This window comes from Leptodactylus fuscus, chromosome 11, assembly GCF_031893055.1.
Source record: "Leptodactylus fuscus isolate aLepFus1 chromosome 11, aLepFus1.hap2, whole genome shotgun sequence".
Classification (NCBI taxonomy): domain Eukaryota; kingdom Metazoa; phylum Chordata; class Amphibia; order Anura; family Leptodactylidae; genus Leptodactylus; species Leptodactylus fuscus.
Genome location: NC_134275.1, coordinates 61,178,192 through 61,200,395, shown reverse-complemented (window position 1 = coordinate 61,200,395; position 22,204 = coordinate 61,178,192). Strand labels below are relative to the sequence as shown.

General features: G+C 44.1%; 1 protein-coding gene across 1 annotated transcript in view; it reads left to right on the top strand.

The window, feature by feature from the left end:
- The window catches only part of ZNF185 (zinc finger protein 185 with LIM domain), a 78,116-nt gene extending 70,604 nt beyond the window's left edge, over nt 1–7,512 (top strand). The window contains exons 33-38 of the mRNA XM_075260897.1: nt 3,759–3,848; nt 3,994–4,101; nt 4,704–4,775; nt 5,543–5,626; nt 6,621–6,723; nt 7,411–7,512. Coding sequence (XP_075116998.1) covers nt 3,759–3,848; nt 3,994–4,101; nt 4,704–4,775; nt 5,543–5,626; nt 6,621–6,723; nt 7,411–7,512 — 559 coding nt within the window. The remainder of the gene's footprint in view (nt 1–3,758; nt 3,849–3,993; nt 4,102–4,703; nt 4,776–5,542; nt 5,627–6,620; nt 6,724–7,410) is intronic.
- Nucleotides 7,513–22,204: the final 14,692 nt, after the last annotated feature.

Sequence of the window (22,204 nt, the reverse complement as noted above, 5' to 3'; positions counted from 1 at the left end):
CAGTGCTGCGAGAGAACTCATTTGCATACCGACGAAAACTAGGATTTCTATCGAACGGCGGCAAGGAGAAAACATCTGAAGGTAGGAGAAGAATAGACTTTCTTAAGGTTATTCCGACGTGGTAGGCAGAAAAAATACAATTTTAATGATAGGATCCCTTTAAATATTCTTTTTTGCATACAGAAGCTGAAAAGGCCGTATTCACACAACTGCATCCACGTTTTTCACAGATCGGATACGTATCCATTTGTCTCAATGCGGAATGGCATTGAGTTTTCCTCTGCGGACTCTGCCTCATTATACTTGCGTTTCCGTACCTATAAATGACATGCTGCGATTTTCAAGCATTTTTGAATTTGCATATTTTTTTCTGCGATGTGTGGATGGGATTAGCCAGAATCCCATACACTTTGCAGCTAACGTAAACCATAGCATTTTTTAGAGCATTGTTTCCGATGTGCTTTGTTTTCGCAACACGGAGCCCCAGCCTTAGTCAAATGTCCACATTCTACATTTTTCTTCTTTAGAATTTTTTCATCTTCAAAGGTTTAGGCAACAAAAACAGTGAACGATAAGTGGTTAAATTTGTAAGTCATGGAAGGGGTTACAATGCAGTAGCCCACTTGCTCAGTCTTCCAGGACTGTTGCGCTCAGCGTTCTCCGGCTTGTCAGCAATGATTAAGGATCTGCCCATTTTATTCAGTTTCGTTGTCCGTCCCATTCTTCTACCTCGTGTGACCTCGCTCGCATCTCATGAATACAGAGAAAAGCGGGAAATGATTGCCTGACATTACTGCCTGGTCACATCATAAACCCTTTCATCTGGAATATAATGAAGAGGGTTAGGGGCACTGATCTGATTGAGAACCACATAATATACGACATAATGGTTTGGTTATTAAAGCTTCTATAATGGTTGTTACTCAATTCCCTAAAAGCCATACAAGCAAATTTACACAGTTTAAAAGGATCCATCCACATTACTGATATGTCTTATTTAGTAAATACTTGTATTTCCCATATAATAATAATAATTCTGGAGCAGACTGATATTCACCCATTGGGATCTCTGCTTTTCCAAACTCCCCATACCATGAAAGGAAGAGTCTTGGAATTATGGAAATCTCAGGATTGATAGACAAGTTAAAGATACATGGGAAGAATATGCAAATCTGTCTTCCATGATGTAATTAGGAAGTCAGCTGCTGTTGCCTCAGTGTTGCAAACCAATAGAGGGCGCTCACTGGAATGTGCAAACCTGTCTTCCCTGATGTAGTTAGGAAGACAGAATTCCAGTGAAATAACCCAATAAAGGCTGCTTCCTTTTGCATCATGCTCGACCTTCCAAGAGGCCTTTGTTTTGCAATGACGCTGGGATTATTACCAGGTATAGTCTCTCAATCGAGGACAGCCGTTTCGATGTGCTTGCATCTCATCAGCTCGATGTAGAGGACTATAACCTGGTAGAGGTGAGAGTCTTAGACAGGGTTAAGGGGATATTGTCACTCCTTAGGGAGAGTTAAAGTTAAATATATGCAAATGAGACAAAAATGGAAACAAAATATTCAAAACATCTTAATTCATTATCAAGTATGTAGATATACACATTCTTACATGCCTTGGCATGCTATCAATGAGGATATTAATGGATGTCTGAGGAATGTTACTTGGGCACACATATGATCAAGGTTGGCTACTGGTAGCTCCCTTTGCAATTGTTGACCAATGGCCTCCAAGATGTCCTCAATGGGAGACAAGTCTGGAGAGCTCCAGGCCATGGTAGCATGCTTAGGTTGTTCACATTTGCACAAGCAACATGCGATCTGGTATTGTCCTGTCCTACCAAATCAATATAAGGGGGAGTTCACATGGAGTAACGTGCTGCGTGATGTGGCACGTATACGGCGTGTGAGACTTTGAGCGCCGTATACGCTCCCAATGATTTCAATGAGAGCCGGGATCGTATACGCGGCGTTATTTTCTTCCACAAAATCACGGCCGCAAAATAATGCCGCGTATACGATCCCGGCTCCCATTGAAATCAATGTATACATCAAAGTCTCATACGCCATATACGTGCCACATCACGCGGCACGTTACTCCGTGTGAACTCCCCCTCACACTAAGTTAGTGTACCTGAAATGAAGCCTAGAAGGGTCCGGCTACAGTACTTTATTCCACCCCACACCATAATCCCAAGAGTAGGAGTAGTGTGGCATTCCCTTGTGAAGGCCTCTTCATGGCATTGTCCACATGGTCTAAAGACCAATCTTCTGATATCATTGTATCTAACACAAAAGCGGGACTCACTTAAGAGGAGAGACCTCCATTCCAGCCTCTTGCTGTGCACCATGATATCATTGAGAGCAGTGGTCAATGGAACATCTGGCTCGTATCCCACTATTGAGCAGACACCATCTTAGGGTTTCGGTCAACACTGTTCGCCACCCTAGACTTGGGATGTCCAATTTCACTTGCGGTACAGGATGGATCACTATGTGCTATTCTGCCAACCAGATGATCAAATCCGCCTCAAATTCTGCCTGAAATCCGATTCCCATTCATGTACTCGTTCTTCAGGTGAATTGCCATTGAAATAAATGGGGGGCAAAAAATACACCTCTTCTGAAGGTGTGGAATTTATCAAAATCTGCTAGTGGAAATATAGAATTTGGCCCTGCCCCACAAAGGTAAAATACAGTGTCACTCTTCTCCAAACTCAGCTTCATATTCCGCTTCAAATTCAGTGACAAAATCCTTGTTGGTTTTTACGAGCAGAAAAAATTAGCTTCAAACTCCTAAAGAAGAAATTTTCTGATTGACAAATTCAGTGTCAAATTCCTACATGTGAAGACCTCTGTAGAGAGAGATTGTGTTTCCAAAGGTTATTTATTGTAGGTAATGGAGGGGATGATATAGCACGGGCTTGACCAGCGGAGTGCACGGTGCACAATATGTCAGCTTCCTCAGGTCGCTTCTTCTGACCAGTGTCTTATCTGGACAATTAATATGCAGCAATTCCATTATATAATTATCCGCCTGATGACATCCAAAGCGGGAAATTGACTTAATGTACCGGAGCAAATTGTCTTCTAAAAGGCAAACGCATAGATTTAATTCCACACATGCAGGAAATATTTTACTACAGGATAAGCGGTTGTAATGACTGGTATTACCATAATGTGCTGATGATGCCTCATTGTAGACCTCATTCACTGTATCTTACTATCAGGTTGTCCGCCATTATCCTTCAGTGTGTGGTCTATATAGACGAGAGCTCCCGTTCGGATGTCACTTATTCCCCCTGAACCTCCATACTCATAACCAGCCGAGCTTGCAAGTGTTCTCAATACGGAAAGGGAAGTAAGACATTGACTTCAGGCTGCAACTTATCTCCCCAACTCAGCGCCTTGTCTGTAATTGATGTCTCAAAGTCCAGCCAACATCACCACAAATGGTGGACTAGAGCTGAGGAACATCAATGACAGTCGCTGGGTTTCAGCAAGGAGAGGATGACCTCTTCTGCCCACTCTCCACCATCTTAACTCGAAGGATTTAATTTGACTTCATGGACCCACTTACGAAATAGGTATACCAGTAAATTTTGTCACCCACCAACCAAAGCCTCCTTTATCCCAATATAGTCCAACACAGTCATCTGTCTCTTAGTATTGTTATTAACCTGTTGATAAAACAATGTCCTGTACCTGTAGTAGAGCAGACCTTGGACATATGACATGATATCTATGTTCTTCTAGATCCAACTCACGCACCACAGTGACTACAACTCGCTCCACGGACCCCGTGTACACAGAATATATGGAAGAGTCAGACAACAGGACTACACGGTAAGAAGATAGGACTGGGAAGGGATCATTATATCCATGTACATGACTTATATGTCAAATTTTGGCCTCAGTGAACAATAAAAGCATCTTAGTGTCTCAGTTATTTGGTGGCTTCAGTCAGTGGTTACATTTTGGCTTTTTCCAGAACTGTATCCAGCTCCAGACAGAACATCACCACAACTACCACAGTGGAGACACGATATGGGAACTCCTCTTCTTCTGAAGCCGACCAGTACGACCCTCAGTCACCCAGGTAATATTTGACCCCCATTATACACAATAACATATAGTATCGACTGATTATTAATCATCCGAATACCTCAAGAGGCTGTAGCACAGTGCCCGGGGTGTGCCACGTGTGGTCCTCCATGCAGCACCATATGATGGATATGTTCTCCACTGAAAGCCATGTTTATGGGCCACAATACTCCTGTAATATGGTGTTCAGTGCAACATGCAATGTTTTTTTTTTTGTATTTTTTATTGCCAATTGTCATTCATATTAGTTGGCATCACCAGCTTGGGATTCTAGGCTACGGCTAGTATATGCCCTATCATCAAGCAGCACTCTTCTCTTCGCATGAGTTGTACAGACACCAGGCAGAAAACATACGGACGCCATTATAGTCTATGTGGTCGGTGTGGTTTCTTAGCTAACCGCTTTTTAATGTGTATAGGTTTCCGTTCAGGGGATTGCCAAGTGGACTCCATGAACAGAATACCGAATACAGGAGTGAACCAGGCCTTATATCTATGTATTTCTTATGTTTAATACCATCTTTACTTCTACCTAGAACATCTGTGTCAGTCTTTGAGTATTTGTTTAAGGCTCCATTTTATTCTCTCTTCTTTCAGCAATAAAGGAGTCCTGTTTGTTAAGGAATACGTGAACTCAAGGGAGAGCCTGAAATCGCCAACCTCCTCTGGGTAAAGCTTTACATGTACTTTCTGGGTTATACTCTTAGATTTGGGCTATGTTCATATCAGTGCTGGTCGCTGAACCCATAGAACGTCATAAAAGAATTTACACAGCTGGCTGCTGTAATTTGGACTGGCAACACCATGGCCATGATATTGGAACCCATTGGACTTCATTATAGTCCATTGGGTTCCAATCATGGCTAGCCTGGGTTATATATGTGTCTATATGGTAAGCTAGAGGAAATACTTTTAAGTTAGACAAGGAGGTGACAAATTAGAGATGTGTCCCATAAATTTCAGACCCTCCAAAAATAACTTAAGCCCATATAGCAATATTCCCGGAACACGACTGTTCTTGTTCATGAGGAGTCAAGAATGAGATTTTCTGACTCTTGGATCAGCACTTTAAGCTTTGCATTCCCCATTCAAAGAGGATTTTTGGGACTCTACTTTTTCAGCTTATTCTTGTCTGACCCTATATATAATCATGGTGGTCTGACCCTTACGTATTATCAGAATAGAGGGGCTTGCAACTCAGCCCTATTGAACTCTATAGAGCTGAGCTCCTTAAATAGACAATAGAAGGATTGTAGTCCCAATGTAACACTGATCTGCGGTGTGTCTTGGGGTTGGACCGTCACCAATCAGACATTGATGGCCTTCTCTATCAATTGAAATATGTAGATTTTTGAAAAACCATTTTAAACTAGGATGAGGCAGATATGCTCTAACACAGAACTGTTAATGATATACCGTATATCTTTTCCTTACAGAAGCTTTTCAAATTTCTCAGACGACTTGGACAGGATGTCTTACACCAGTAGTTCCAGTTATCTGTATAGCAGCCCACCACAGAGGTAAGCAGGATGGATGGATGGATGGATGGATGGATGGATAGATAGATAGATAGATAGATAGATAGATAGATAGATAGATAGATAGATAGATAGATAGATAGATTTGTGTGACATCATATACTGTTACATAAGTGATGCTATATCCTACATCATATTTTTCATTGCTTTCCATATAAAAGTACACTCACTTTCCAAGGTATTTTTATTCTATCACTAGGAATGGCGAAACTCATCCTCCTCTTAGATATGCACATATACAGTAATTCTACTTTCTTCATGACCCAGATTTCCGTTTTATGCACTAAAATATTAATGTGTCAGTCACACTAAGCAAAAAAAAAACAAAAAAAAAACATCATAAAATGAAATGTCAGCGCTGTTTCTCAGTATGAACTGACACCAATTTCAAGAGACATTTCCCTTTGATGGGTATATTAAGGATCGGCTATGAAGACTGGTACACAAGTAGTGCTCAGTAGGTGTCCAGCCCCAGAGGTACTACGCACTATACCTTTTATCTGTAAATCTATAGATAAATGGAAGTCATTTTAGTCTTTAGCATTAAGAGGACCGTTCATCGGCACTGCCAAGTTCAGTTCTTAGCATCATGGTATAGGTGCTGTGTCAGCGATTCCAACACTGATGGAATTATTTCTCTAGCCCTCACCGTTCCTGAGCAATACATGCCTGTTATCCTATTTAGACTCTGTACTGTCAGGTGGGCGGTGTCAGGCAGGAGCCCTGCCTACTCCTGCCTGACACTGCCCTCCTGACAGTACAGAGCCTAAATAGCATATCAGGCACCAAAACCAACTGGATTAGTTGCTCAGGAACGGTGGAGACCAGAAAAAAATTGAGTTATTGGAGCAGAGCGTAAAACAGATTCTGAGAACTGGAGTTGGGGTATGTGGTAAAAGGTCCTCTACAAATCATTGTGAAATCTTAGGCACCAACCATTGCCTGGATTACAAGCTTGTTGTTTTTTTTTGTCTAGATCTGACGAAGGTCCCTGTACTTACTGTGGTAAAGAAATCAAAGACTGTCCCAAGATCATTCTAGAGCACCTTAATATCTACTGCCATGAATACTGCTTCAAGGTAATGACACTTTATACATTTTCTATCAGCCTTCTAACTACACAGAACGGATATATGGAAGACAACATGTTCCCCTGCTTCATACACTTGCAACATAACTTACTATATTTATAGGGATAAAAGCCCCATTTTTACAATCTAGAACTTCAAATCACCTGCACAAGCCCAGAGATACAAGATACCATTATTGTTACCAGCAGCCACCACTAGGGGCAGCTTTGAAGCACATAAAGATTACATGGTGGTTAATGGAATATTACAAGCACAACAATTACTCACATCCGCAAAACAGGGGGTAACTTGCTGATTGGTGGGGTCTGACCGCTGTGACCACCGTCATTTGCAAGAAATGAATGGAGCAGGGGCACACATTTCCGACCACCTGCTCATTTGAAACTGGGGTTCCCATAAATGGTGGGGGACCCAGTGGCCAGACCAGAATACCCCTTTAAAGGCCAGGATTTGATCTACGGTACCTGCAATGTAGCAGGTGCAGAAGATGCTACTTTTTGCCCATTGCAACACTAAAGTTGCATCCTGTAGAATATACAAATTCAGTTCATTTGCAATGGTGAAGGACTTTTTCCACTGCAAGGCGCCGCATCATGGGAACAGCACCATGTCAGAGACTAGAATTATGTCACTCTGTAATATGCAGACTTATCATGATACTGTTTAACTTTGCAGTGCGGGATTTGCAACAAGCCTATGGGAGATCTGATTGACAGCCTGTTCATTCACCGGGATGTGGTTCACTGCGAGAGCTGTTATGAGAAGCTCTTCTGGTGAGTACGATGGCAGATTATATATTGCTGTATACTTGGACTCAGAATATACGATGAATGTGGCGGTCACCTGGTTCACTTAAGTTTTTGGCATATGCCCAATTAGGGTACATTACGATGCCCTGTATACCAGCTAATATAGTTGATAGTTGGGTATACTTAGCAATATTTAAAGGGGTTATCCAGGACAATGATACTGAACTCCAGTTCTTCGACTTAGGAAGTGACATCATGTCCTTTGGTCAAATGGCCACGCTACAGCTCAACCCCATTTGCATTGCCATGTGACCAATAGAGGTCATTTCAATTCTTGAGAAGAGGAATTAGAGCTCAGTATCATTGTCCTGGAAACCCCTTTAAAATATTGCTAAGTATACCCAACTAGTATGTCTTGATAACCCATTTAAGTTAGTAAAATAGGGACATTTAAGTTCTGGCCCTTACTGAGAGGGACTGCCCATTTTTGGGTAGTTTCTTTTGGATGTATGGCTTCTCTCGGGGTCAGACAGACCCAAATTTACCAAGGTTGTTTTGGAAAATTCTGAATGGTCCTGGCTCTTTTACAAGTCTTACATTGTATATCTTAAAGATATCAATGTGAGTGTGTAGAGAGTGGAAATAATCTTGGCAATCAGACGATCGACACAAGTTGATTCTATCACATTAGATAGATATGGGGGGAGTTCTGCTATTTCCACTGGTTGAGGGTGCAGGAGTTGCACTGTTGCATACGGAAGGGGTCTCAGGGGACTCCCCTCCATATGTATGTGTACTAATACTGCATATGGACGAGGATTTTCTGATACAACCCCTTCAATCTGTAGCAAAAGCTCTTTATTTTTAAAAGAAGTAAAGGATTTCTTCACGACAGCCATTTCAGAAAACCCCTGGCGTCTGATATAATGCGGATTGTATAAAATTATGAAATATATTTGATTTTATACGTAACTAGCTATAACCCGCGACTTCGTCCGCTGTCCCCTCACCCTTGCGTGAACCACCTGCAGCGCAGCCCGTGGCCCGTCACGGCCGTTTCATTGCGGCCGACGCGGGCCCCCCACACAGCATCGTGGGCCGGGACCCCACGGCCCCGCTGCTGTGCCTCTGCCCCTCCCGTTTCCCCCCAACCGTGCCTCCGGCCCTACCCTTCCCCCCCCATCCGCACCCCCGGCCCCCTTCCCCCCCTTTAGAGGTTACAGTCACCTCCTATATCTACCCCTTCCCCCCACCACCACCCACCTGTGACCCCGGTTATCCTCCCCCCCCTTTCCACATGTGCAATCTGGCACCCCTACTTACCTTCTGCCCTCTGGACCCAAACCCCGCCCCCCCCCGGCCCCCTCCGTAACCCCCACCACCTCCACGGTGGCGTTTTGGGGTGAGTGAATCACTTTCAAAGTAGCCTATTTATCCTTCCTGGCCAATATGTAGGTGTGTGTGAAATTTCTATGAAATCCATTCAGCCGTTGGGTGTGATTGAGGAACAAACATCCAAATACACAAACCCAAAAACATCCAAACACACAAACCCACAAACATCCAAACACACAAACTTTCACAATTATAATATTAATAGGATTGGTCCAAGGCTATGAAAATATTCAGACAGCAGATTGTAAAATTGGAACATCAATTTCTAAATGTATAGAGAGTTTATGCCAAACTAAAACATAAAGGAAATTGATGAAAGCAGCAGATAACAGGCAGCCATGCATAGAAATTGTTAACTGACTGTAGATTCACAGCCGAGAAGATGCAGCCAAGCATGGTCAAATAGCCTGCATTATTCATGACAAGCTGCAAAGCAAAGCTCTGCTATCTACTGCTCTTAGGGCAGACTGGAGGTACTGGTGTTTACACAGATAGACAAGCAGAGATAGATAGATAGATAGATAGATAGATAGATAGATAGATAGATAGATAGATATGAGATAGATAGATAGATAGATAGATAGATAGATATGAGATAGATAGATAGATAGATATGAGATAGATAGATAGATAGATATGAGATAGATAGATAGATAGATAGATAGATAGATAGATATGAGATAGATAGATAGATAGATAGATAGATAGATAGATATGAGATAGATAGATAGATAGATAGATATTAGATAGATAGATAGATAGATAGATAGGAGATAGATAGATAGATATGAGATAGATAGATAGATAGATAGATATGAGATAGATAGACAGATAGATAGATAGATAGATAGATAGATAGATAGATATGAGATAGATAGATAGATAGATAGATAGATAGATAGATAGATATGAGATAGATAGATATGAGATAGATAGATAGATAGATAGATAGATAGATAGATAGGAGATAGATAGATAGATAGATAGATAGATAGATAGATAGATATGAGATAGATAGATAGATAGATAGATAGATAGATAGATAGATAGATATGAGATAGATAGATAGATAGATAGATAGATAGATAGATAGATAGATAGATATGAGATAGATAGATAGATAGATAGATAGATAGATAGATAGATAGATAGTAAAGGAAATACTAGAGCAGCACAGCAATATAAAGGCGGCTGCAGATCCAATTCAGAGGATGGCAAGTCCTCAAAACAAGAAGAATGGCAGCACACCAAAGTTAGTGTACAAAAGTGCAAATTTTTCCAGTTCCTTAGGGTCCATTCACACTGAGGAAAATGGTGAGGAATTTGGTGTGGAATTTCAGTGCTGAAAAAAGAGCCTCCCATCATTGAAGTCAATGGGAGGCTTTTTTTTCAGCGCTGAAATTCCACACCAAATTCTTCACCATTTTCCTCTGTGTGAATGGATGTTCAGATAGATAGAGAGATAGGAGATAGATAGATAGACAGACAGACAGATAGGAGATAAATAGATATGAGATAGATAGATAGATAGATAGATAGATAGATAGATGTGAGAGGGAGAGAGAAAAATAGATGGAGATAGATATGATTATATATAAAGATGATAAATTTCAATTATCTGACATCATTTATCTAATTTTTGTATATTTTTTCTACTTTAGATGGAGTGAAGACAGTGCTTTAGAAGAACAGTGAAGTGATGCCAACAATTTCTTAAAAGTTACAGACACTTTTTATTGGTTAGCGATGACCCGATTACTACATATAAAGTATTTTACTACTTTTTTTTTCCAATTGCGTATATAATCTTAAAGATATAAATTATACATTCAGAGTAACAGTATCCTAATTCTTCTGTATGATAGGAGGTCTTTATTACTCTGTGTATTGGTGTTTTGTTTTTTGGAAATCATCCAATCCTGTATAAAGGGCAGATCAGTGAAATGATCTTCTGATGTTAGAGATGCCATTGGTGAGGTAACACGGTGGCTCGGTGGTTAGCAGCGCTGGAGTCCTGGGTTCGTATCCCGCCAGGAACTACATCTGCAAGGAGTTTGTATGTTCTCCCCGTGTTTGCGTGGATTTCCTCCTATACTACAAAAAGACATACTGATAGAATTCAACACAATATGATGTCCAGTGCTGTGTCTTATTAGTAATAGAAATCTCTAAGCAGTGCCAAAAGGGTTTGTGTTTTCTATAGAGGTTATTCATTCACCTTTTGGGCATCTATGATATTTCAGAAGATCAATGATTCAGATTCCTTCTTTCACTGGCAATATACATCTACACTCTCTGGTTTCCTTGTAAAATTTCTGTTCCATTGCTACACTGCCTATATATAATATGAACAATGATATAGCCATAGACATGAATGATTATTACATTATCCTTGGAGCTTTTGAACATAATCTTTCCATGTTCTGGCAGGATATTCAGTGTTAGTTGGCAAGGTTCTTCTATATAGAGCTCTTACCACTTGGTACCTCGCTCAGTTTGGCAATACTCTCTCTTGGCAAGCAGGTATATTCCCAGGGCTGTTTCATAGCCTCTAAATGGGCAACCACAATGGCCGGTTCGTACCCTCCTGACCCCTCCGCTATCAATGGTAGAGTTACACCGTCTTCCCAGAATTAGGAATTAGCGCTGGGGACAAATGCAACACTAAGCTAAACCAATGCAAACAATTATATTCACTAAACAGTTGCCCACAATATCAATGGAGCATTGATCTTCCAATACCTAGCTGGCTGAATGTATGGATTCCTCTGTCTATACCGGGTCTCCACAGCCTAGATGTTTAATGAAGCGGACCGTGTAAAGCACCGCCGTTCAGTCAGAGAAATAACTATGTATGTACCAATTAACTAGATGATTGATGCATAGCAACAACCCATGCACGGACTACAATGGAGGCTGTTAGTGGTTGTCACCCAGCATTTGATTTAGGAAAATACAAAATGGCACCAAGAGATGATCCTCTAGAGAGCCTCTGTCTGAAGCGGACCTCATTATAAGTCAAGGGGTCTCATGGGACACCATTTGGATTGCACAATGGTACTGGGATCATGCAATGGATCCTGTTTATATCTGGGGCTTCTGATATGAATGGAAGTGACAACGCATTGTAAGTAATGATGACGTTATGAGATTAAAGGGTCTTTCTGGGCCCCCCCCCCCCCCAGTGTCTTTCACACTGAAAACCTACCCACAGGATACGTCATCAGTATATGATTGGTGGGGGATGTTTCTGGGCGCCACAAGCTATAGGGCCAGAATTACAGTATGTCAACACCATTGCTATACAGTGGACGGGGCTATGGCTTTCGGTCTATTACCTGAATGGAAGCAGAGTTGCTTCTGGCTCCGTCTGCCCTACATTGTGTGGTGTCCAGAGGCAGCCAGATTAGCTGATCAGTGCAAGATCCAGGTGTCGGACCCCCCTACAGATCAAATACTGATGACCTATGCATAGGATAAGCCATCAACATGAAAAATGTTGTAGGGCCCAGAAAACCCCTTTAAGGTCTTACAACGCATGTCTTATGACACCAATGATACATGTCGCTCCCCATGGAACACATCACCATATTCCACCACATTTTGCTACAGTCCTTAATAATAATAATAATAATAATAATAATAATAATAATAATAATACATTTTATTTATATAGTGCCAACATATTCCGCAGCGCTGTACAATTTGTAGGGTTCAAATACAGACAGATACATAACAAAGAACGTCATATCACACAATGGGACTGAGGGCCCTGCTCGCAAGAGCTTACAATCTATGAGGTAGAGGGGGTGACACAAGAGGTAGCAGGGGGTGACACAAGAGTCCTTCTAGGTCAGCGTGCATCCATAGCATCCATTGGAGCAAGTCTGGATTTTTCTTTTAAAAAAAAAAAGTAGCCTGGCGGTCTCCATAGACCACCATTGTGAGGGGGCGGATTATGACGTGGATTACGCGCCATAATCCGCCCCCTTAGTGCCCGTGAGAATGAGCCCTAAGAGACCATATGTATGAGGCCTGACGGTTTTGGAACAGTAGCTTCATATATCCAGCTATAGATCTATATATTTGATATACATGATCAACATGGCCGCCGGTATTCTACGGTCTGTACTGTGATTATTTTTAAATAAAGCGCAAAAATCTGTACAGGAATACATCTATAGGATTTAACTGGATAAGGCCTCAAAACTGCCTCAGAGATGAACAGGCCGCGTTGCCCATAAAAGAAGCCGGTACTTTTAGTACAAGAAGTATAACATTTATCTCATTCATCCAAGCAAACATGGGGTTATATATAAGATTATAACTAATAGTAACTAATAACTGGTGCACGTCCTATCATGTTACTGACATTCTTGGGTGCATGGTATATATTATAATGAAACAGGTGGGAAAATGGCTACAGGTCCAGTGTTTATATTGGTATGGGTGGCGATACTCATGCAGGATGTCTATGTATGTATGACAGATATTAAAGTATTATTTTAAATGATATTGTTTCTGTGTCTTATTGAAATCACTATCGGTAGAAAACTCAGCGTTTTACAGTCACTGTTTAGCAAATCCCATTACCACAGTGTGGGAAATTACATACTGCGGACACACTGCGATATCCATTGAAGTTTTGGAAATCGCAGCACGTCAATTATACCTACGGAAATGTCAGCGGTTTCCCTATAGGTATAATGGACGCAGCACGGACCTCTGTGGACTTTCTGTGAAAACTGATGTGGGAAAAACCGTAATGTGATGCTGCAATGATTTTTTTTTTTTCACTGCGGCCCGCTACGTTGAGTCTTAGCCTCAAAGGGATTTTCCAGGACTTTGATGTAGATGGCCAATATTGAATAAGGATCTTGCAAAGTTGCCCTACAAAGGCCACTAAGGCTACGTTCACACTACCGTTGTCAAAGGGATTCTACCATTAAAACCCTTTTTTTTCTCGTTAACATGTCGGAATAGCCTTAAGCAGCGGCGTAACTAGGAATGGCGGGGCCCCGTGGCGAACTTTTGACATGCCCCCCCCCCCCCGACGACCCCGACTGCCCCCCTCCTCTGCATTCCTGCGCGCTCTATTAGTGGCCCCCATAGTGGCCCCTGCACACAGTATTATACCCCATAGTGGCCCCTGCACACAGTATTATATCCCTTAGTGGCCCCTGCACACAGTATTATACCCCATAGTGGCCCCTGTACACAGTATTATGCCCCATAGTGGCCCCTGCACACAGTATTATGCCCCTCAGTGGCCCCTACACACAGTATTATCCCCCATAGTGGCCCCTGCACACAGTATTATCCCCCATAGTGGCCCCTGCACACAGTATTATACCCCATAGTGGCCCCTGCACACAGTATTATCCCCCATAGCGGCCCCTACACACAGTATTATGTCCCTCAGTGGCCCCTACACACAGTATTATGCCCCACTGTGGACACCCTTAAACAATTATTATACTCTGTCATCTTTTCAGACCCCAGAGTATAATAATCGAGGACCCAGGGGGGGATAAAAAATAAAAAAACACTGTTACTCACCTATCTCCCGGCTCCGCTGCAGTCCTCCACTGTCAGCCTCCACTGTAGTCCATCTTCTATGACGTCAGATGTCACATGACCCCAGCTGGAAAAAGATGAGTGAAGAGGCCGGTGCTCAAGAAGATGGAGGCGTCGCTTGAGAGAATTCTCTCGCAGCATCGGGGACGTCCCCAGGGCTGTTTGAGTGCTGAGGACCGCCCCCAGTGCTGCGAGAGAACTTATTTGCATACCGGCAAAAAACGAGATTTTAACTAAACGGCGGGCCGGAAACGACTTCTAAAGGTAGGAGAAGAATAGCCTTTCTTAAGGCTATTCTGACGAGTTAATGAGAAAAAAAAGGGTTTTAATGGTGGAATCCCTTTAATGTCTGCTGCTGTCATCCATTGTAGATAGCAGAGTTCACAGACCCTCCTCTACCTGTGTCTGTCCCATTGACTCTAATGTAAACAACATGATGGACACTTTCTTCCACCATGTTCATCTACTTTTGTAATAGAAGTCCTTCATGCAGGACTTTTTCTTCTTTCAAGAAGAAGCCCCTGCCATGTTTTTCACATTATGGTAAATGCAGACCAACACCCGACAGAGAGCTCCATCTGCATTATCGTCCTGCGATGGATGAGAGCAACGGACATTAAATAATGGTAGTGTGAACCTATCCTTACATTTATGTGCCAGTGACCTCACACAATGCTATATAACATGATTTAAGATAAGAACATACAAATAGTATGTACATACATACAGTGCATTACATACATCCCATATGTATAGTCATCTTGGAAACAAGCAATAGAGCTTATACTTTAACTGTTTAAATACAAGGCCCATGTGCTCTTTATACCTCCGCTATGCCTTTGGGGATCCCACAAGTATCTTTTACACACCGGTTAAGCAAGTATGTTTGCCTACATAAGATACAGTATATACAGTGAAGACTATGTGTGCATGTACTCAGCAACCTGCTATGTTTATTCACCTAAGTGGTTTATTTTACAAAATGTTCCCATAGATAACATTCGATTTAAAGTTTATAATCCTCATAACAATATGTAATTCCTGAGAAGAAAAGTGAGGCTATTTGGAATCTGATGTATGTTTTATCTTCCCATTGTACTAATAAAAGCACTTACATTTTTGCTAAATTTGACTGTTTTTGTGCCAAGTTTATGTACTTGGATCAGGTCATGTATTGGGTCTGTCTTTCCAGGCGCAATATGTAAAAGAAAGTGCGTCCCAGGTTTTGTCACTCAGGGTTGAAGAATTGGTGTTTGTTTCCCACTCCCGGCCTTTTCCGTGACCATTAGTCCGTGGCCCCATGTAGCGGAAACGCCCTGCAGAAAAAAAACACACCATTTTACAGTCACAGCAAACTGGATGGGATTCTATCGAATGCTTTCCCCACTTTGCGGGAAAATACATGGTGCGGACATGCCACGATTTCCGAAACCAAAGTGGTTTTGGAAATCACAGCATGTCAATTATATCTATGGAAACGCTGGCGGTTTCCCTATAGGTATATTTGAAGCAGAAAGTCCTCGGAGGAAACCTCTGCAAACTTTCTGTACAAAGCGCAGTGGGAAGAAATGTGATGTGTTGCCACCGCGGCTTTTTCCGAAGTGCTTTTTTGCTGTAGACACTGTAATAGAGTGTCTAGGCCACTGCACAGAGTACAGAACCAACTACTTCCAATCCTTTAAAAGGATTCTACCATTAAAACTTTTTTTTTTGTGGATAAGACATCGGAATAGCCTTTAGAAAGGCTATTCGTCTCTTACCTTTAGACGTGGTCTCCGCCACACCGTTCCTCAGAATTACTGGTTTTTAACGGTATGCAAATGAGTTCTCTCGCAGCGATGGGGGAGGTCCCCAGCGCTCAAGAAGCGATGGGGCATCCCCTCCGCTGCCAGAGAAGTATCTCCAAGCGCCGCCTCCTTCTTAGTCTGCCATGTCATCTTCAATGTCTTCTTCCAGCGAAGGCTCGTACCCTAGCAGAGAAGAGCAGAATGCGCAGACGCACAGGCCATGGAAAAATGGCCGCTAACAATACTGTGCAAGCGGCCATTTTCCCATGACCTGTGCGCCTGCGCAGTCTGCTCTGCTAGAAATTACGAGCCTGCACCGGAAGACAGAAGATGACGCGGCGGACGAAGAAGGAGGCGGCGCTTGGAGACACTTCTCTGGCAGCGGTGGGGATGCCCTCATCGCTGAGGGAGAACTCATTTGCATACTGGTAAAAACTGGTATTTCTAAGGAACGGCGTGGCGGAGATCACATCTAAAGGTAAGAGACGAACAGCCTTTCTAAAGGCTATTCCGACGTCTTATCCACACAAAAAAAAAAGTTTTAATGGTAGAATCCCTTTAATGATAGGTCATTCATTTATGGTCTTAAATAACCCCTTTAAGACTGTCCCCTACCTACATATTTTCTAAGCAATTAAAAAGCAATGTCCTGCTAAAGACGTAACTAGAAGCTCCTGTGCCCCAATGCCAAATCTGTAATGGGACCCCTACCTGCAGTCTTCCTATTAGAATAATGTCATACTTTATGTGGCGTTTGTGGCTCCCAGTATTCAGGGCCCAGTATCGACTACTGACCTTGCACTCCCTATAGCCACAACCTTGCCTGCCCAGGAGCAAAAGGAGACCAACCAAGGCTAGGTTTTTTCTCTCTCTCTCTATTTTTGTGTTGCCCATTGAGGACACTGCTCCATAGAACTATAGAAACAAGTATTGAAAGAGTTAATGCCATCGGAAAAAGAGCAAAACATAACATTTAAGTAATAAGACTTTAATATTTCTACTGTAGTAAAAAGAAGGACTTAGATGTTTTGACATTTTCTTGTGTCGGACAGATTCTCTATGTAGGTCAGCCCTGGGATGCGGCTGCACAAACAGGAAACTCTTCAAAATTCTGATAAAGGGTTTCTATGTAGTATCTGGGGCAACCACATCCCCGCACCACATGGCCAGCAACAGATAGTTTTATTTGAAGGGAATGTGTCATCTGTTTATTATGTATTTTACTATTTTTGTATATGGTTTGGGCATACTTCCCAACTTTTGAAGAACAGAAAGAGGGACAAAATGTGCGGGGCGCGCAGCGCGCTGTGACAAATTTAGCTCCGCCCACTTATGTTGACTCTGCCCATTCTAATTCATTTTTCATGTGCCCCCACACAGTATAATCCTCCTACAGTCACCTGTAAATTATATATTCCCCCTCCATCTCTCCCCCAGTTTCATGTCCCTCCCATCTCTGCCCCGTTTCATGTCACCCTTCCATCTGCCCCCAGTTTCATGTCCCCCCATCTCTGCCCCCAGTTTCATGTCACCCTTCCATCTGCCCCCAGTTTTATGTCCCCCCATCTCTGACCACAGTTTCATGTCCCCCCATCTCTGCCCCCAGTTTCATGTCCCTCCATCTCTGCCCCCAGTTTCATGTCACCCTTCCATCTGCCCCCAGTTTCATGTCCCCCCATCTCTGCCCCCAGTTTCATGTCACCCTTCCATCTGCCCCCAGTTTTATGTCCCCCCATCTCTGACCACAGTTTCATGTCCCCCCATCTCTGCCCTCAGTTTCATGTCCCCTCCATCTCTGCCCCCCGTTTCATGTCACCCTTCCATCTGCCCCCAGTTTTATGTCCCCCCATCTCTGACCACAGTTTCATGTCCCACCATCTCTGCCCTCAGTTTCATGTCCCCCCATCTCTGACCACAGTTTCATGTCCCCCCATCTCTGCCCCCAGTTTCATGTCCCACCATCTCTGCCCTCAGTTTCATGTCCCCTCCATCTCTGCCCCCAGTTTCATGTCCCTCCATCTCTGCCCCCAGTTTCATGTCCCTCCATCTCTGCCCCCAGTTTCATGTCCCCTCCATCTCTGTCCCCAGTTTCATGTCCCCACCATCTCTGCCCCCAGTTTCATGTCACCCTTCCATCTGCCCCCAGTTTCATGTCCCCCCATCTCTGCCCCCAGTTTCATGTCCCCCCATCTCTGCCCCCAGTTTCATGTCCCCCCATCTCCGCCCACGGTTTCATGCCGTCCCCCCCCTTCATCTGCCCCAGTTTTTGGGCCCCCTTCATTATGTTCAACCTCAATGTTTTACACAAAAAAACACTTATACTCACCTCTCCAACGCTCCCCCGTCGCTCTTTCCGCAGTCTCTCTCACTCACAGAGTTGTAGGCATGATGTGACGTCATCACTTCGCGCCTACACATCCGCTAGCTAGAGCGCAGCATTAAAGGGATTCTACCACTAAAACACATTTTTTTCTAGTTAACACGTCGGAATAGCCTTTAAAAAGGCTAGTCGTCTCTTACCTGTGGAAGTGCTCTCCGCCGCGCCGTTCGTTCAAAATACCGGTTTGTACCGGTATGCTAATTAGTTCTCTCGCAGCGATGGGGGCGTCCCCATCGCAGGAGCAGCGATGGGGGCGTCCCCATTGCAGCTCGAAAACCGACCGCAGCGCCGCCTCTCTGGTCTTCGGTGTCCTCCCCTTGCTTCTTCAGCGTACTGTCGGACGCCTGCGCAGTACGCTCTGTTCGGCGAAGATTGCCGAACGTACTGTGCATGCGCAAAATTGCGGTCCCAGCCATAGTGCGGGCACCGCTATTTCGCGCATGCGCAGTATGTTCGGCAATCTTCGCCAAACAGAGCGTACTGCGCAGGCGTCCGACAGACGCTGAAGAAGCAAGGGGAGGATACAGAAGACCATAGAGGCGGCGCTGCGGTCGGTTTTCGAGCTGCAATGGGGACGCCCCCATCGCTGCGAGAGAACTAATTAGCATACCGGTACAAACCGGTATTTTGAACGAACGGCGCGGCGGAGAGCACTTCCACAGGTAGGAGACGAATAGCCTTTCTAAAGGCTATTCCGACGTGTTAACTAGAAAAAAATGTGTTTTAGTGGTAGAATCCCTTTAAAGCAGGTGCTCCTGCTTTAATCGGCTATGTATTCAACTCAGTTGAAACCGGGACATACCTCCCGCCGACTGGGACCGTGGGACAGGACACCGAATCCATGAATGTCCCACGGAATCCGGGACGCTTTGTAGGTATGGTTTGGGGCGCCATTTTGAATTCTACTTTTTAGTGACCCATAGGCCATTGGAGAACTAGTATACAAAACAGAAGCATGCACACTCATTGCCAGGTATACAGTAGCACTGCCTGACATAAAGTATACAGAGGCCCCCGCCCCCCCAGAGAAACCACAGTGTTACTGGCCACTTGGCTTGTATATCGTAACCTGCATCGAAACTAAAAGGGCTTATATCTTTGGAATGGCTTCAGGGTCGGACTGGCCCGCCGGAGCACCGGGGGATTCCCCGGTGGGCCCCCGAGCCTATTAATTTTATCTAAATGCACTTGTCAGGGGCCCGATCGGGATCTTCAGGGGCCCGATCGGGATCCTGACCGTGCCAAAATGGGCCCCTGTAGCAATCGCTGGGAGTGTGCGTCTCTGCTCCCTGCACTGTACACTGCCGTCACTAGCAGGAGCTGTGCTGCCCCTCCCCCACACAGATCGGAGTGTGCAGGGGGACGTCTGCCGGCTGCTGTAAACAGAGCTTTCACCACAGCCAGACAGGACACAGCCAAATGTAAGTACATTTTTTGGGTAAAGTATGTATATTTAATGTGTGTATATTTGTGTAAAGTGTCTGATATACTGTGTGAGTCCTGTATATTTGTAGATAGGTGTGTGTGTATGTATATGAATGTATGTGTGTAAATGTATGTTATATGTATTAGGCCTGGTTCACATCTTCCCTTTTCGGGAAGTCCACTGTGGGGAATAATACAGTGTGCAGGGGCCACTATGGGGCATAATACTTTGTACAGGGGTCACTATGGCACATAATATTGTGTGCAGGGGCCACTCTGGGGTATAATACTGTGTGCAGGGGCCACTATGGGGAATACTACTGTGTGCAGGGGCCACTATGGGGTATAATACTGTGTGCAGGGGTCACTATGGCACATAATACTGTGTGCAGGGGCCACTCTGGGGTATAATACTGTGTGCAGGGGCCACTATGGGGCATAATACTGTGTGCAGGGGCCACTATGGGGTATAATACTGTGTGCAGGGGCCACTGTGGGGTATAATACTGTGTGCAGGGGTCACTATGGGGCATAATACTGTGTGCAGGGGCCACTATGGGGTATAATACTGTGTGCAGGGGCCACTGTGGGGTATAATACTGTGTGCAGGGGACACTATGGGACATAATACTGTGTGCAGGGGACACTATGGGGTATAATACTGTGTGCAGGGGCCACTATGGGACATAATACTGTATGCAGGGGACACTATGGGGTATAATACTGTGTGCAGGGGCCACTATGGGGCATAATACTGTGTGCAGGGGCCACTATGGGGCATAATACTGTGTACAGAGACCACTATGGGGCATAATACTGTGTGCAGGGGCCACTATGGGGCATAATACTGTGTACAGAGGCCACTATGGGGCATAATACTGTGTACAGAGGCCACTATGGGGGATAATACTGTGTGCAGGGGCCACTATGGGGGATAATACTGTGTGCAGGGGCCACTAAGGATTAGGCCCTACTGAGCAAAACACAGTTAACGCTGGGTTCACACCAGCGTCTGGTCTCCATTCTGAGGTTTCCATCTTCTGCATGTAGAAGACGGAAACCTATCGGTTCGAGTCTGGCCGTGAGTGCGGGGAGTGTTTTATGTTCTCTGCGGAAAACCGTTTTTTTTTTAAACCAGATACAAAGTCCTGCATGTCCGACTCTGTGTCTGGTTAAAAAAAAAAAACGTTTCGCCGCGGTGAGCACAAAACGCTCACAGGAGCTTACGGACGCACACTTCATTTGAATGGGTTTGAAAAATGCCTGCAGGGCGGAGACCCCGGGCGCAGATATGAACGATCCCTTAAAAACACTTTCTATTTTTTTAAGCACACTGCCGATCGGAGTGTGCAGGGGGAAGTCTGCCTGTCTCAGTGTCTCCCAGTGCGGTCCAGTCCGGCATGTAACTACCAGCAGAACTGCAGGACCGGAGCACTGGGAACAGATGAGTGCGGGGTTTTTTTTTATGTGTAATTTGTTTTTCACCTCCCAGGACTAATTATAAACAAAAAAAAAATAAATTCTGCTGGACAACCTCTTTAAAGTGTGGGTCATTTTGGGGGAAAATTAAAGGGGTTGTCCAGGCATAATTTTCTATGGTTTATCGTCAGAATAGGCTATAAATGCCTGATCTGTAGGGGGCCCACACCCAGCCCTCAGACCGATCAGCTGTATGGAGCCACTTCTGGTACCAGTCCTGTACACAATACGGGGCCAGAAGCAGAAAGCTCTGTCCACTGTATATCAGCCGGCACCTTCTCTGCATCTCGGTACTTATTGAAGTCAGTGGGAGCTGAGCTGCAGTGAATCTGCCAGGCAACTATACAGTGGATGAAGCTTTCTGCTCCCAGTCCTGTGTCGTGTACAAAACGAGCGCGGAAACGGAAACCTCTGTCGAGTTTCTGCAAAAAGCGCTGCAGGAAAAACTGATGTGTCGGTGCCGGGGGTTTTCCCGCAGCGTTTTTTTGCTGTGGGACGCTGTGTTAGGCCTTATCCTTATAGTGTGATGTACAGTATATTGAGATGGTAAAGAGGAGCTCTCACCTCCTGGGGCAGGTGCGGTTTAATACACCGCTAGAGAGCTGACAGTGCGATGATTTCAGCGCACTTTCGGCTTTCCCATTCTGTGCCCCCGGTGAGGAGCTATCAGTCCGTAG